At 46.7% G+C, this 16515-nt stretch overlaps 2 protein-coding genes across 2 annotated transcripts in view; one reads left to right on the forward strand and one right to left on the reverse strand.

The window, feature by feature from the left end:
- Positions 1 to 570, reverse strand: part of CLSTN3 (calsyntenin 3) — a 55942-nt gene extending 55372 nt beyond the window's left edge. Inside the window, exon 1 of the mRNA XM_070741979.1 lies at positions 305 to 570. Within this exon, the coding sequence (XP_070598080.1) occupies positions 305 to 386 (82 nt within the window). The 5' untranslated portion in view covers positions 387 to 570. The remainder of the gene's footprint in view (positions 1 to 304) is intronic.
- Positions 571 to 4426: 3856 nt separating this feature from the next.
- Positions 4427 to 14865, forward strand: RBP5 (retinol binding protein 5). The gene is made up of 4 exons (XM_070736158.1): positions 4427 to 4681; positions 6528 to 6706; positions 9502 to 9603; positions 14671 to 14865. Exons 1-4 carry the CDS (start codon positions 4609 to 4611, stop codon positions 14722 to 14724), a joined length of 408 nt encoding a protein of 135 aa, XP_070592259.1. The 5' UTR covers positions 4427 to 4608; the 3' UTR covers positions 14725 to 14865.
- The last annotated feature ends 1650 nt before the right edge of the window (positions 14866 to 16515 follow it).

Raw genomic sequence — 16515 nt, forward strand, 5'->3', positions numbered from 1 at the left:
TCCAAAGAAGCAAAGCAGGGGATGCTCCAGAAGGAAGTAAGCATGGAAAGAGAGAGAGAGAGAGGAGCAAAATGGCAAAAGCAGGGAAGGGGCAAGCCCCACGGTTAGCGCCAAGCCCTTTTTCTCTCCCCGATTCTCAGCATTCCCGGGGGAAGGATGGAGAGATGGGTGGATTAGAAGGCAGGAGGAAAGCTCCGCTCCAGGTTTGACCAGATGGGAGAGGCGCGGAGGGCGCTCCAACAGCTTCCCAGCCACACACACACCCCTCTCCTTGGGCAGCCCGGGCGCCTGGCACTTGGCTCACCTTTGTTGCCGAGGGTGCAGGAGGAGAGGAGGAGGAGGAGGAGGAGGCCAGAGGCGGAGGCGAGGGGCATCCCCCAGCCCATTTTAGAGAAGCCTGGCCAAACACCGCTGGCTGTCCGGGGATCGGCTCGGTCTCGCTCGCCGAAGGAGAGCGCCTGGACGGCTGCCGCGGCGATCTGCTCCCACCCAAAGCCAGGGGTCGGCTGTCGAGGCACTGCCCGGGACGGGGCGCCAGCTGGAGCTCCCGGACACCTCCTTTCTCCGGTCCGGCCCAGCCCCTGTACTGCAGCATGATGTCAGCAGCGCCTCGACGCTGATTGATGGGCCCTCGCAGCCAATGCGAGGGGCGCCCCAGCCAGGTGCTGCAGGAGAGGGAGGGGACCAAGACCTAGGGGTGGAGGGGGCGTGGGAAGGCCAGAAGGGGAAGGGAGGGATGTTTTTTCTCTGTGGGAGTGGGTGAGGGAGGACGCGTGTATGCAACGCGAGCGCCCTGCCTTGTGTATAAACTAGGAACTTTAGACGGACCTGCAATTGGAAAATAGCAATAGCATTTAGACTTATATACCGCTTCCCAGGGCTTTACAGCCTTCTCTAAGCGGTTTACAGAGGGTAAGCATTTTATTGCCCCCAACAATCTTCATTTTACCGACCTCGGAAGGATGGAAGGCTTGAGTCAACCGTGAGCCTATTGAGATTATTCGATCTGCCAAACTGTTGGCAGCCGGTGATCAGCAGAAGTAGCTTGCAATACTGCACTGTCTAACCATTGCACTACGGAGACTCTAGAAATGAGGGGGCCTTTCCTCCCTCCGTTTCCCCAACCTCGTTTTCCATCTGATTTGCTAGCAGGGAACTCGAGGTTGACTCGAACGCGAGTCCAGGTCGCGCAGCGCAAATTTGAAATTCAAATACATACATATATCTCTCTCTGTCTCTGTCTCTGTCTCTGTCTCTCTCTGTCTCTGTCTCTCTCCCTTCCCCTCCCTCCCTCCTCACCCACTCTCTCCCTCCTTCCCTCCCCCTCTCTTTCTCACTCACTCTCTCTTTCTCTCTCCCCTCACTCCCCCCATCACTTATTCTCTCTCTCTCTCTTCCTCCCTCCCTCTCCCTCTCTTTCTCTCTCTCTCTCTCCCTCCCCCTCACTTACTCTCTCCCTCTCACTCACTCACTCTCTCTCTTCCCCCGAGCGATCTACTCTAGATTGTGCTGGCCACAGAAGCATCTCTCTGCTTTAGGATCTGGCGTGAGAAAGTTCGCAGTAAGACCGCTAGGTGTCTGCAAGCTATGGGTGGGGAGTACGGAGCAAATGTTGGCTCACGCGTGAAATGTTCCCAGTGCGACATCTTAACCGGGCGGTGGTGGCAGCTGAAGGAAACAGCTTTCACACACACATACACCTCTTCCCCGTGAAATAAACCCTCCTGCCCGCGAGGACCCTTCTCACGCAGATTCCCATTTGCAGCCTTTGTTCCCTTCAACAGATAATACCAGATGTGTGTGTATCAGTGCGCAGACCAGACTTTGGAGGCGAGCCAGTCGCTCCAAGGCAAAGAGTGATTTCCCACAGGCCACTTTCAAAGCCGCGATGACTGGAAGGGTGCTTGAAGTTGTTCTGTTGAGTAATCCACAAAACTATTGTCTGCGGGTAAGTTGCATCCCTGTGATTCATTCACACATCAATACATCAACGGATGTGCGTATGCATGTGTAAATCAGCCTGAAGAAGGTGCTGGGTTTACTGGTGGGCAGGGGAGGGGGGCGGAGGGATTGCTTCCTTGGGCAGCCTTAAATATCTGCGGATTTGACCATGAGCAGTATAATTTGCTCTTGGTTGTCAATTCAATACATAGAGTTGAGCCACTCTCTCTTTTTAGCTTCTCTCCCTCCCCCCACAGCGATACACCTTTTCTAGAGTGTATTCAGGGTTACCATGTAAATGCATGTGATACCTCATAAAACCCAACCTATGAAGTTGAGACAGGCAAAGTTGGCCATGATGGAACCCAATTTCAGAATTCTTTCCAAAAACGACTAAGAAATGTTCTGGTTTATATCCCGATCTGGAAAGGAGCAGAGTGCCCCCCCCCCCCTTGAGAACAACTCATCCCACTGTCCATCTAAGACGTAACCATAAAAGTTTACGGAGTGTTTGGGGACAACTTCGTGTAGAGCAAGGGTAGGCAAATTTGGCTCTTGTGTGACCAGTGGACTTCCATAATTTTGAGCCAATCATGCTAGCCCAGGAATTCTGGGAGTTGAAGTCTACATGACACAGAAGAGCAAAGTTCGCCTACCCCTCCAGCCTAGTGAATTGGGAAGCCATTTTGATCTTTGCAGTGACCAAGGCTGGACAAGGGTTATCCCAAGTGAGCAGCTGCTTCTCCTCATGCCTGTCATTAAATGCCGTTAAACTCCATGGCTATGTCTTCACAATGTGCAGATGTCCCATATTGGACTCGAATAAAAGGTTATTGAATTGACTGGGATCACGTAGCACGATGAACTGCACTGTCAGGGTTGCAGACAATTATTTGGAAAGAGGAAGTGTGCAGAAGGCAACAGTGGTGGGTGACTGCTGGCACTCTATAAGGCAGGCCTCTCCAACCTTGGCAACTTTTAAGAGTTGTGAACTTCAACTCCCAGAATTCCTCAGCCAGCAAAGCTTTGCTGAGAACTGAAGTCCACAACTTTTAAAGTTGTTAAGGTTGGAGACCCCTGCTGCAGAGGACTATTGAAATAGTTAGAAATACCTGCCTGCTGGTCGTCACTAGAATAGTTTATGTCCTGGACACAAATGGCTTCAATTCCTGCCCTCAAAATGATGCTATAGAGCAGTGAGGGTGAACCTTTTATTCCTCAGGTGCTGAAAGACCATGGGTGCTGCTATTGCACATGTGCAACTGCCCACGTCCATAATTCAATGCCTTGAGAAAATGAAAACAGCTTTCCCCACCCCCTGGAGGTCCTCTGTAGGCTGGAAATGGCCTGTTTCCCAACTTCTGGTGGGCCCAGTAGGCTCGTGTTTCGCCCTCCCCAGGCTCTAAAGGCTTCCCTGGAGCCGGGGAGCGGGGTTTAAAATGCCCTCACCCCCCAAGGCTCTCTGGAAGCCAAAAACACCCTCCCAAAGCCTCTGTGCAAGCCAAAAATCAGCTGACCAGCACACTCATGCACATTAGAGCTGAGCTAGGACAATGGCTCACATGCCAGCAGATACGGCTCTGCACGCCACCTGTGGCACCCGTGCCATAGATTCACCATCACTGCTATAGAGCACTGTGAACTGGAACAAATAGACAGAAGAACAGTTTTTTCTCTGAACGCCATCACTCTGCTAAATAAATAATTCCCTCGTCACTGTCAAACTATTCACTAAGGCTGCATTACTATTACTATTGGTCTTCACATCGTGCCTATCACCCGTCTTATCCCACTTATAACTGTATGACTGTAACTTGTATCCTTACAATTTATATTATTGATTGTTTCCTGGTTGTTTATTTGTATCCTATGACAATCATTAAGTGGTGTACCTCATGATTCTTCAGAAATGTATCTTTTCTTTTATGTACGCTGAGAGCCTACGCACCAAAGACAAATTCCTTGGGTGTCCAATCACATACGGCCAATGAAGAATTCTATTCTATTCTTTTTTTTTAAAAAAAAAAGGTCTTCCAGACAAGCTCAGCTCTGGGGAATTCAAAGGAAACATCAACGCAGTTTTCTTGGGAAAAGTAGGGAATCCGTTTTTGCCGTTGCCTTAACCGGGATGTTGTTCAACGTTACCCCTGTCCCATAGCTTTGGGATTTCCAAGTGGTCTCCTATCCATGTAGGAACCAGGCAGTGGAGCCTGATTAACTTGCGTTTTGAAGAAAAAAAAGAGAGAGCGGTACTTTGCAAAGGTGGCCGTGTTTCTATTGTTTTTCCCACCCCACCATCTCTCGCGGTTTTGCGTGATACAATGAGGAGAAAAGGAGACGGAGAAAAACGAGGAGGGGAAAAAAAGGCTCCTGGCGCGCCTTCCCCCGCCCGCGCGGACTGGAGCGGAGTGACTCTGAGGGCGGCGGGACTCCGGCACTCCCGCGGCGCTACATAAAAGGCCGGGCGAGGGCTGCGAGAGAAGTCGAAGTTAAGGCGGCGGCGGACCCAAGCAACGCTCCGACTGCGGGCTCTTCCCAGCTGCCGCCTCTCTTCTCCCGGTCTTTCCTTCCTTCCCTCCTTCTTCCCTCCTTCCTTCCTTCCTTTCGGCGAGCCTTCCGCCCGCTGCCCATTTTCTTCCCGCGCTTTCGTCGTCCTCTTGCGCTGCGATGCCTCCCAATCTCAGCGGCTACTACCGCTTCGTGTCTCAGGACAATATGGATAATTATCTCCGTGCCTTGGGTAAGCGAATCTCCCCCCCTCTCTTTGTGTGTGTGTGTGTGTAATGTCTGTCTGTGTCTGTCTTTGTCTGTCTCTGTCTCTCTCTGTCCCCCCCTCACTCTCCTTCTTTCTGTCCCTCTTTCTCTCTCTCTCTGTGATGTCCGTCTCTGTCTGTCTTTGTCTCTGTCACTCTACTCCCTTCTCCTTCTCTCTGTCCCTCTCTCTTCCCACCCACCCTCCCCCCTCTCTCCCTTTCTTCCCCCTCCCTCTTCCCCCTCTCTCCCTTTCTTCCCTCTCCTCTCTACCCCTCCCTCTCCCCCTCCCTCTCTCCCTCTCCCCTCTCCCTCTTCCCTCTTCCCTTTTTCCTCTTCCCCCTCTCTTCCTTACTACCCTCTCCCTCTCTCCCCCTCCCTCCCTCTTCCCTCCCCCTCTCCCCCTCCCTCTTCCCCCTCCCCCTCTCTCCCTTTCTTCTCCCTCTCTCCCTCCCTCTTCCCTCTCTCTCTCCCTCTCTCCCTCCCCCTCTCCCTCCGCCTCTTCCTCCCCCTCTCCCTCCCTCTCTTCCTCCCCCTATCTCCCTCTCTCTTCCCACTCTCTCCCTCTCTCCCTTCCCTCTCTCTCCCCCTCTCTTGCCTTCTCCTTTCCAGTCTCCCCATCTCTCCCACCCTCTCTCTCTTCTCCCCACCCCAACCGCCAAATTGCTGCCAATCAGTTTGCCATGTTGCTGATGAATGCTGGATTGGTTGGTGCTCAGGATTGGTTGGTGCCCAGAGCACATGGTTTAGGGGAACCCTCAGATGGCAATAATCTGGGCAGAGTTAAACTCCAGTATCTCTCTTTACTATCATAAAAAGTTATGGTAATCTCCTCTTCCTGGGACTTCTTCTTCTTCTTCTTCTTTTGATGGCACCAATCTAATCCATCTTGCCCAATTTCAGAAGGGCTTAAGCAGAGATGCTCCTGGCCAAAACTTGGATGGCAAAGCACCAGGGAGGAGCAGAGCTGACCTTAAAGACAAAATCCAGGGAAGCTGAAATGCTAGATCTTCAAACTTGGCCAATTTAAGACTTGTGGATTTGAACTCCCAGGATTCTCCAGCCAACTCTTGCCCTTCTCCAGTCATTTATATTCAACATCAATTTATATTATGAACTCCAAGCTCATCGTGATTCTAAAGGACCACAGCATTTTCCAATGCAACCTTACTGCTCTGTTAGAGAAGGGGAGAGAAATCTGCTTTGTGGCCTCAAATTAATTCCTGGCAGACGTGAGATTTAAATGGGGATTTCCTGATTTGTAGCTCAGGGGTTTAGTCATTGCTCTGTTTTTTTAGGGCAGCTTGCTGAGAAAAGGCTATTTAAAACAATTCAGTGAAAAGAATGGTTTGTCTTTGATTCAGATGTGTGTCTTTGTCTAATGTTTGCTGCCTTGGATTGTGGGGGCAGGGATGGAGGGAAGGTGTAAGTTAAACTCTGATTCTTACTTTCAAGATCTTCCTTTATTACTTGGCCAAAATGAGGAAGAACTGAGGCAATGCATACAGGGAAAATGGATAGCAAGGACTTAGTTTCATGTATTGTTACCAGAAGTGGGCTGCTAAGGTGTGTTCTCACCTCCATGGCTCTGAGTGCTAGTGGAGTCCAACGTACCTGCGTGTCCGTGTGTGAATTCATTACCTGCCCAGGTGCAGTAGCAGAATTGCGCTGGACTCCGCTAGCACTCAGAGCCACGGCGGCGAGCACACATCACCGTTCCCCCTTAGCAGCCCACCTCGGATTGTTACTTGTTATTTATTTCCACTGCCCTTGGGGTACACAGACACCATCCTCCAACATTTATTTAACTTTGATCCTTGTAATCTCCTGGTTAGATATCAACGTGGCCCTGAGGAAGCTGGTTTGTCTCCTGAAGCCAGACAAGGAGATCATCCACACTGGTGACCATATGACTATTCGCACCTTAACCTCTCTGCGGAACTATGTCATGGACTTTGACCTTGGGGTTGAGTTTGAAGAGGATCTGGGGCCAGTAGATGGGCGCAAGTGCCAGGTAAGAGGCACAAAACCATGCAAGGAGAAATTGGGTCAGCGCCTTTCCGTAAGAAAGAGCTTTTGAGTAGAAGAAACATATTGTTTACATTCAGATTCTCAATCCAGAGTTGAATGGATCAACAAAATTCTTCAGAGGTTGATTTTCTGCCAATGTCCAAGCAAGCGAGAGGGAACTAATTCACACATTAATTTAATCTCTTTTATACAACTAACCCCCTTCTCCCTCTCATAATTTTATGACTAGTTGGTTTACACCAGGGCTTTTAAATCTATTCTCTGCGCTGGTTGCAGAATTTCCTGCTCCCAAGACCTATAAATCTCCCACGATAAACTGCTCACATGATGAAATAATTTGGGCAAGTTTTTAATGCAAGCTAGAGCTTATCCATTATGTAAAATAAGCTCCATTTTAGCTGGGAAAACTTGTGATTGGCGGTAAAATGCATGTTGTAACAGACTTAATAACATTTCTTTCTTTCTGGAATACCAGCCAAGCAACAAACAGGAAATTTATTAGGAATCCTGATAACTCTGGATTGAATTCAGACTTATGCTGAGTAGTTTTGTAAGTAGAGCCAGGCACACCGCTACAGATTAATGAATACTTTAATTTATTTTCTGAATGAATCATTTCATCCATTTTCATAAATGAAAGATGTATAAACTATTCATCAGCTAAGCCAGTCTGGTCTTTAAAACCAATGGGATTAAAGTTCCCATCATTCTCAGCCAGTTTGCTTAGATTGGAATACTGCCTTAAAAAAACTTTCTTGAAAGGAAGTTACAATGCTAAGGAAAGTACAATGAATCACCCCTACGTACATTTTAGGGTTTAGATAAAACATGTCAAGTATTTAAAGTGCCTGGAGTTATTATGGCAATCTTCAACAGGACTGGAAGTTAGCCAGTATTTCTTCAGATTGCTGACGGAGTTCAGAGAAAATGAATGGCTGAACTAAAAAATGAAATTTGGATTTTAAAAATGATTAACCCATATATGTGACTTTAAACCTTGGAAAAGTTAGCAGTGAGAATTGTATGTCTAGTATTCTCTGGGTTACGAGCTAAACTTCAAACCCAGCCTTGAGTGTTTTTAAGTTAGAAGGAAAAAAAAGCCTCTGTGTTAATGGGATAGGTTGCACATTCATAGATCGGGCTAGGATCCCATGGCCCAGGGGGTCTGCAATTTAATTGTATTGCTGTGCTGGCTCTGAATGTCAAAAGTTGTGATTTCTCACTTCTATAGTGCATCATGTTGGAGAAGAGTCTTCGGAGAGAGGCAGCATACAAATCTCATAAATAAATTAATATTTTGTAGCTGTACCTAAACAAAATATTTTTTCATTGTAGCATGAATTTAGACAGGAGTGGGGCTTTTGTTTTATTTTGTTTTTCTTAGTTAAAGAACAGAAATCCCCTATCTTGGATTGGTCTAGGGCAGGAGTAGGCAAAGTTGGCTCTTCTATGACATGTGGACTTCAATTCCCAGAATTCCTGAGCCAATCATGCCAGCTCAGGAATTCTGGGAGTTGAAGTCATAGAAGAGCCACCTTTGCTTGCCCCTGGTCTAGGGCAGTGATGGTGAACCATTTTTAGTTTGTGTGCCAAAGGGGGTGGAGTGTGCAGGGGAGGGTTCGTGCACATGTATGCCCACACCCATAACTCCATGTACCCCCCCATGCATGCGCATATGACATCCTCTGATCATGGCATGCAATGGCACACCTGTTTTTCGCTCTCCCTAGTATTCAGAGCCTTTCTAGAAGCTTGAGGAGGGTGGAAATTGCCTCCTCCCCCTGATGGGCCTCCAGAGGCAGAAAATGGCCCATTTGCCAACCTCTGATTAAACCGGAAGGCCCATTTTTTGCTCTCTCCAAGCTCCAGAGCCTTTCTAGGAGCCTGGGGAGGGTGAAAATGGCCTCCTGAGGTCCTTTGGAGGCCAGAAATGGCCCATTTCAAGTTGGGAAGGGCCATTTCTGGCCTCTGGAGGACCTCCGGTGTGGGAAAGGCCATTTTCACCCTCCCTAGGCTCCTTGAAAGACTCTGGAGCTTGGGGAGAGCAAAAAATGGGCCTTCCCAACCATTCTGCAGTCTGGAAACAGTCTTCTTCCAGACTTCCAGTGGGCCCAGAAGGCCCAAAAATCAGCTGGCCAGCACACTGTACTTGAGCTCATGTGCCCACTGATATGGCTCTATGTGTCACTTGTGGCACGCGTGCGATAGGTTTGCCATCACAGATCTAGGGTCCTTATTTCAAAATAAAGCTTAGGGATGAAGATGGGATTAGGACCTCTCTCCCTTCAGCTATCTGGAACAATGGCTTCCTTTTTGCACTATGGGAATCCCCAATTTTATCTTCACAGGGTGGCTCAGTTCTGGGGATATTGGCCTGCCCTGAGGGCCGGGGGAGAATCGCAAGCGTTACGATCACAAATCTTTGGAAGTTTAAATTCTGTCATGTATACTCTTTAGTCATGAGGTAAAAAGGCAGCTTATTTGGGGTGCACATCTATTGATGTTTCGGCAGAATAGTTCCTATTGGGGAGCATGGGACATCATACTTTCAGGCATATCTTCGCTTCCCATTTCTGTCTGTAACAAAACCAACAACTTGGTTAAGACTTTCTCCTGGTGTCCTGGGTGGCTGCTGGAACAAGGCCAGCTTTATCCTGAGCTGCTTTTACTTTATGGCGTGTTCTGCCTTGTTTCCAGCAGAAGGCCTTTCCTACTTCAAGTGATGTCATTGCCCCCTTTCTCTTTTTTCCACCCTTTGCTCTCTCCCGCTGCTTTCAGACAACTGTTTCCTGGGATGGAGATCAGCTGGTGTGTGAACAGAAGGGAGAGAAACAGAACCGGGGCTGGAGGCACTGGCTAGAAGGGGATCAACTGCATCTGGTAAGGGGGAATAAACAGTTTTCCTACTCCGGCCCCCATTTTCAAAAAGGCTCCCCACTCTCAGCTCAGAAAATCCAAGAAGTCAGCCAACTTCTGTGCACTTCCTCAGGGGGGCAATGGCCTCTCTTGACAAAAACATCCTTCCCAAGAGTTCAAAAGTTCAGTCGGCTGAGCAAGGGAGCCTCCCATTGTCCACACTCTCCTTTGACATTTGATCAGGGCTCCTGGGGCACCAGGGAAGGAGAGAAAATCAAAACAGAGCATCCCTGTGCTTGAAACTCAGAATATTAGCCTTTAACCTGGTTTTTTTTAACAACTGCCCTCAGGTAAGTGGTTTCAGAAGCAGTTTGGCCGCGATGGGCTTGACGAGTCTTTCTGAGCTGTGTCCTCTCTATGCAGTTCAGGCCGCTGGGTCAAGTATGTAAGGAATGCTGACATCTGGACTGAATAAATACTCCAAAAACTTGTAGAAAACCCAAATTGTGACGACTGTGCAGAAAAAAAAGTGGGCTGCAGTATGTTTTGAGAGATAGCCTAGTCTTACTGAAAAGTGTGCCACAGGTTTCCAGCAAATACAAAATGCCTTGAAAGCCAGGGGCAATTTGATGTGAGTGTATGGAAACAGATTCTTAGTAGTATAAGATAAACATCCCTCTCCCCAAATCACTCCACCCAATAACAATCTTAAGCATTCTTTTACTTAAAAAACACTAAGCAATGTTTTTGCATTTTTAAATAATCACACTAACTATATACTTTACAATAATGCTAACTTAATTAGGAAGCCACATTTTTAATAATGGAATGTTAGACTAATAATAAGAGCACTAAATTAGGCATTCTCTTCAATCTCATCCCAAAATACCCTAACTACAATTCTGCAGTGTTCTTCAGCTCACTGGCACTAGAAAGTTAGACAAGATTAAATAAATCCAAGCACAACCAATTGCAGGCTTTCACCCGGGAACAGGTAGGGGAAAATTCATTTGCACTTTTCAACATGAAATAGGTAGGTGTTTTCCCAGCCAGCCACTGGGGGATTCTGGGAGCTGAAGTCCTCATGTCTTAAAGTTGTTAAGGCTGAGGAACACTCCTCTAATGCTTCCAACTAAGAGGTGGAGTTAAGTAATTTTAGACTCTGAACCTCATGGCTTTTGCCCCTTATCTATAGACGAAAGCAAACTTGTAGAATATGCTCGCTCTGGTAGGTAGGGGCTCGCTCCAGAATCCTTCCCTGGTGGCATTCCGGATTGAAACAAGCTGTTTCTGTATTATAGTACAAATCCTTGGATCATACATCCTGAAAGAAACAGTAAAGTATTTAAGATTGTGATGGTACAAATCCATCTCGGAAGTTTTCCTTAAAGTGAATGGACACGAATATGCTTACAAAAAAGGAAAAGGGGGGACATGATCGAAACATTTAAATATGTCAAAGGGTTAAATAAGGTTCAGGAGGGAAGTGTTTTTAATAGGAAAGTGAACACAAGAACAAGGGGGCACAATCTGAGGTTAGTTGGGGGGAAGATCAAAAGCAACATGAGAAAATATTATTTTACTGAAGGAGTAGTAGATGCTTGGAACAAACTTCCAGCAGACGTGGTTGGTAAATCTACAGTAACTGAATTTAAACATGCCTGGGATAAACATAGACCCACCCTAAAATAAAATACAAAAAATAGTATAAGGGCAGACTAGATGGACCATGAGGTCTTTTTCTGCCGTCAGTCTTCTATGTTTCTATGTTTCTATGAATGTTGAGCTGCTCAACTTCCTAATGGATTGTCTCTCCTGTTGATGGGGGTGGAGGGGCGACAGGTTTGTCTTATCTAGTTGAATCAACAACCTGTAAGATTTGACCAAGTAGCTACTTTCAAAAGCAAGAAGGGGCACCAAGTAGGGTAAAAACCAGGGGTGAAATGCTCCCAGTTCGCTCATGCCTGTCAGTCATCAGAGAGCCGGTCGCAAAAGGGAGTGTGAGGCTCCGCCCATCTGCCTGGATAGTGCATGCACAAGAAGGGTAAAAGAACCCAATTGGCAGTGTCTGGGTGGGTGGGTGGAGTCTCGTGCTCCCTTTGCAACTAGCTCTCTGACGACTGACAGGCACGAGTGAATTGGGAGCATTTCACCCCTGGTAGAAATTTTGGCACAAGACACATTGTACAACAGAAATGTCATTTGGTTGACTCTTTTCCCTACCCCTGCCAGGGCCACCATCAGGAATTTTGGGGCCCCATATAGCCTAAGTGTCTGGGGCCCCCCCGCCATTTTAAAACTATTTTAAGTCACCAAGCCACTCCATCCCCCGGGGATCATTTCCCGCTTCACGCCAAGCGAGGCGGTCCCATAGGCCAGTGTTTCCCAACCTTGGCAACTTGAAGATATCTGGACTTCAACTCCCAGAATTCCCCAGCCAGCATTTGCTGGCTGGGGAATTCTGGGAGTTGAAGTCCAGATATCTTCAAGTTGTCAAGGTTGGGAAGCACTGCCATAGGCTATTTCAGGAACTGGGTTAAGCCGATTGCGTGGACTTGTCCAGGAGAAAGAAAGAAGCGGGAGTGACAAGGGAAAAAAAGATCCTCCTGGCATCGGTCAGGCGGAGCGAGGCTTATTTATGGCTCCTTGGCACTTCTCCCTTCTTGTTGACAAAAAACCATGTGCTTTCTAGCGAGGGGAGAGGGAAGGGGGATCCCACACCCGGCAGCCACCGTCGAGGAGCTGGAAAGGACGAGGGGAGAGAAAAAGCAGGGTACCAGCAGTCAGGCGGGTGTCTTGAGGGGGCACGCCCATCTGGAAGGAAGGGAAGAAAGGTGAGGGTGAGCTAGGAAGGAAGGAAGGAAGGAAGGAAGGGTAAAAGGGGTGAGCAAGAGAGGAATGGGTGAATGAATGGACGGAGGGTGGGAAGGAAGGAAGGAAAGAGGGAAGGGACAGGAACAGAGGAAGGGTGCAAAGGAAGCAAGGAAAGGTGAAAGGGGAGAGTAAGAGAGGAAGGAGTGAAAGAAGGGAGTGAGGGAGGAAAGAAGGGAGGAAGGAGAAGGAAAGCAAGAAATGGAGGGAGGGAAGGAAGGAAAGAAAGAAAGGGGGAAGGGACAGGAACAGAGGAAGGAAGCAAGGAAACTTATGAAAGGGGAGAGTAAGAGAGGAAGGACTGAAAGAAGGGAGGGAGGGAAGAAGGTAGGAAGGAGAAAGAAAAGAAGAAATAGAGGAAGGGAAGGTAAAAGAGAGAAAGAAAAAGAGCAAGAAAGAAAGCAAGAAAGAAAATGAAAGAGAAATAAAAAGAGAGAGGGGGAATGAAAGAAATGGAAGGAGGGAAGGAAGGAGAGAAAGCAAGAGAAAGAAAGAAAGAAAGAAAGAGAAAGAAAGAAAAAAAGAATGAAAGAGCAAGAGAGAAAGAGAGAAAGAAAGAAAAAGAAACAAAAGAAAGAAAGAAGGAAAGAAAGAGAAAAGAAAGAAAGAGAATGAATGAGAAATAAAAATAGAGAGGGGGAATGAAAGAAATGGAAGGAGGGAAGGAAGGAGAGGCTCACTGAGCGGATGCATGAAAAGAGGGACCTTGCCTCCCCCTCGCGCCTCGCCCTTCCCACTTACCTGCTCCCAGCGCCAGCAGCAGGAAGGCGAGCGAGTAAGCTAGCGCCCGCCCAAAAGAAGCCATTGGCTCTGGGCGGCGGGCGGTGTTCACGCCCCTCCCCCGAATCCCCGGCCCAGCACCTCCGGAGGCCGAAAGGCGCTACTCTCTTGCCCTCGCAATCCTTGGGGGACACACAAGACCGGCGGAGAAGCCGGCCAGGCTCAGTCCTCTCCCGGCTTCCCCAGCAGCGCGGCTTGGCTTCCAGAGGGCCAAGTCACCCCCGCGCTTTCTTCCGCGGCTGCGATCGGGGCTCCCTGCCTGTCTGCCGGCCTCCCTGCCTTCTTTCCTCGCGGGGGTGGGAAGAAGGTGCGGGCCGCGGTCAGAGAAGCTCCGCAGAGCCGAAGTTTGGCGAGGTGTCTCTGGTCCTTTTGCTTTCCTTGGCACGCTTTTCCCCATCGCAATCTGGGTTGGGGAGTTTTTGGCGGGTGCCGGGCCCCCCCCCATTTTCCAATTTCGCCGGGCCCGGTACGCCACTCCCAGTAGTACCGCCCTATTGGTGGCCCTGACCCCTGCTATCTTATTTTAGGATAATTAGATTACTTTTGTAGATTAGGACTGCCCCCACCCTCCCCGCCTTTCGTAAGCCATTAAAAACTCATCTCTGCCGCCAAGCATGGGGAAATTAACACACACACCCCAATTGTCAAGGTTGGTGTATGGTTTGATTGGATTGTGTGATTATTTTATTATAAGGGCTTTAAATTGTAGTTTTAAAAATTAAATTTGTACACGGTTTATGTTGTTGTGAGCCGCCCTGAGTCTCCGGAGAGGGGCGGCATACAAATCTAATAAATTAAATTAAATTAAATTAAAACTTGAAAGCAGACAGTTACTAAAAGTATCCCTGACAAATCTTTTTGTAGTGTACCGTGTATCATCCCACTTTCCCCACTATCTGACACAACAGCCTTGTGCTTCAAAATATTTTTTTGTGAATGTGTCAATTTTTCTGAATGTGTCTATTTTGAGCAACTATATTTTGTAAACTTTTCCCCCCTCTGCTGAAACGTAGTTCAGGACATTGTTTTCAGCTCTTCCCTTTAATATATGCATAGAGAATTGTATATCTGGAAAACTGTGAATTAACGAAGAAAGTTGTCTGTAGGCTTGGCAGGTGCAAAGTAGAGATGTTCGCACTGAGATTTCTGTTGTATTTCTATTGATGGCAATTGTTTTTGTGTTGGGTACAAATAAAAGCCACACTGAAGCTATTTGTTGGCTGGCAGATGACAATTTCCACTAGGGCAGAGATCCCCAAACTTGGCAACTTTAAGACTTGTGGACTTCAACTCCCAGAATTCTCCACCCAGCATGGCTGGCTGGAGAATTCTGGGAGTTGAAGTCCACAAGTCTTAAAGTTGCCAAGTTTGAAGACTTCTGTTCTAGGGATTTAAGCATAACTGTACTTCCTGCTTCTTGACTGACCTTTTTTCTTCTAGCGCATGACTGCAGAGAATGAGGTCTGTGTCCAGGTTTTCCAGAAAGTGAAGTGACCTCAAATATCATGTCTACCTGGTCTGATGTGCCAACTTCCAGATGGACCTGGTACTGGAGGCCAAACCAGATGCAAAACCAAGCAAACTATTCATATCTTTTCCTAATCTTTTTGGATTAAAGCAATGCAGATGACCAAATGTGTGCATTTTTTTTAAAAAAATTGATGACTAAGACATATAAGCAATATGCTTCCAATCACCTTCCTGCTTTTCAGATTAAAACTTCTGTGCTTAACGGTTTCTGTCTGAAGTGGCAGGCTGTATTTTGACCACGTCATTATAATTTGGAGTGGTGGGGCCTCGTGCAGCTAATTATTTATCCAAGCCCAAACATTTTGCAATGTAGTTACAGTTTGATAATCTTAAGAATAGGGCTTCTCCTGAATTATTTTTGCAAATATATTGTTACAGAGCCAGACTTAGTATTGGAAAAAGACAACATCTCACATAAATGTGGCCAGGTAAGTGCATTAGGAAAACAAATTAGCAAGAAAGCAAGGCTGGCAACCAAACTGTGGAGGGCTTGCAAATAGTTTGCAGAAAGGAATCTCCAATTGTTTTTTGATTGGAGAAATTGAACAAACTTTGAAAAAAGGAAACTTGTAACTTTAAGAAAGAGAACTCCTTTCAGAATAAGAATTCTGGCATCCTAAGCAGGAGGAGGAAGTGATTTATCACATCAATTTCTCTGCCTGAGAACTTTGGTAAGAGGAGATTGTTAAATAAGGAATGGAGCCATGAAACCTTTTCAGTCTAGGAAGGAAATAGTGTAACACTGATGCTCGATAAATCCAAGATGAATAGGACACAATGCTATTCTGGAAGCTTCTTAAAGGTTTGCTTTGGCTGGGAACACAATTTTTACACATGGCTGAAGGGAAGATGAAGTTTAGAAGTTGGCATATTGGATTTGCTGCTTGCTGAAGCATAGTTCTGTGGTTTTTCAGAAGTGTATTCCTTGCTGCTGGTTTCAGTACTGATGGATTGTCATTCAAATGACTCTGAACATTCCAAATCATTGCCTTGATTCCATTGGACCTGCTTGGGCAGTCTCGCTTGAGTACTTTGAAATAAAAGTTTCTTCAAGCAAATCATTCAGGAGCATTTTTCAAAAATTCAAAATGATGGTGTGATCAATGCCTGATTTGTTTTTTATTTGTTTTTTTAATTTTTATTGTTTTTTTATTTTAAAACATCACAATATTTTAACACAGATCTACACTGGGTTTCATAGATTATTTCTACTTGGCAATACACAATATTTCATAAGTTTACAAAGTTCCACATTTTCTTCATTTGTTTCACATTGTTTCACTGTGAAGCCCTGCTTTGTTTTTATAAGCATTGTACAGATGGCACATAAAAATTGGTTGAGGTTGGATTGTACCCTTGTGGCCATCTACAGACATCCCTGATTTTATTCCAGGTGCTAACTTTTGGCAATTCTGCCTCCTTTTTTCTGTAAAGCTGTTGAATCTACTTGTACAAATACATCTACATTTACCAAATCTCCTACCACATATACATCATGCATCCCCATCCGCCATCATAAATTCCCCTTTCCCCTAAACCACAAAGAAGAATTCTATGCTAGTAAGAGAACAGCCCTTCACGCCTCCACTCGAAACAGAATACCCTACAAAAATAGTCTAACAATCCTGGGTCTAGAAAGCTTAGAACTACGATGCCTAAAACACGATTTAAGTATTGCCCACAAGATCATATGCTGCAATGTCCTACCTGTCAATGACTACTTCAGCTTCATCCGCAACAACACAAGAGCACACA

The sequence above is a fragment of the Erythrolamprus reginae genome, chromosome 2 (genome assembly GCF_031021105.1).
Source record: "Erythrolamprus reginae isolate rEryReg1 chromosome 2, rEryReg1.hap1, whole genome shotgun sequence".
NCBI lineage: Eukaryota > Metazoa > Chordata > Lepidosauria > Squamata > Dipsadidae > Erythrolamprus > Erythrolamprus reginae.

What these genes read in the sequence shown, in the direction of transcription:
- RBP5 (XM_070736158.1), top strand. Translation starts at nt 4,609, where the DNA reads ATGCCTCCCAATCTCAGCGGCTACTACCGCTTCGTGTCTCAGGACAAT. An exon ending in TAGATGGGCGCAAGTGCCAG is followed by an intron (nt 6,707 to 9,501) that starts GTAAGAGGCACA and finishes CGCTGCTTTCAG; the next exon opens with ACAACTGTTTCCTGGGATGG. An exon ending in AAGGGGATCAACTGCATCTG is followed by an intron (nt 9,604 to 14,670) that starts GTAAGGGGGAAT and finishes TTTTTCTTCTAG; the next exon opens with CGCATGACTGCAGAGAATGA.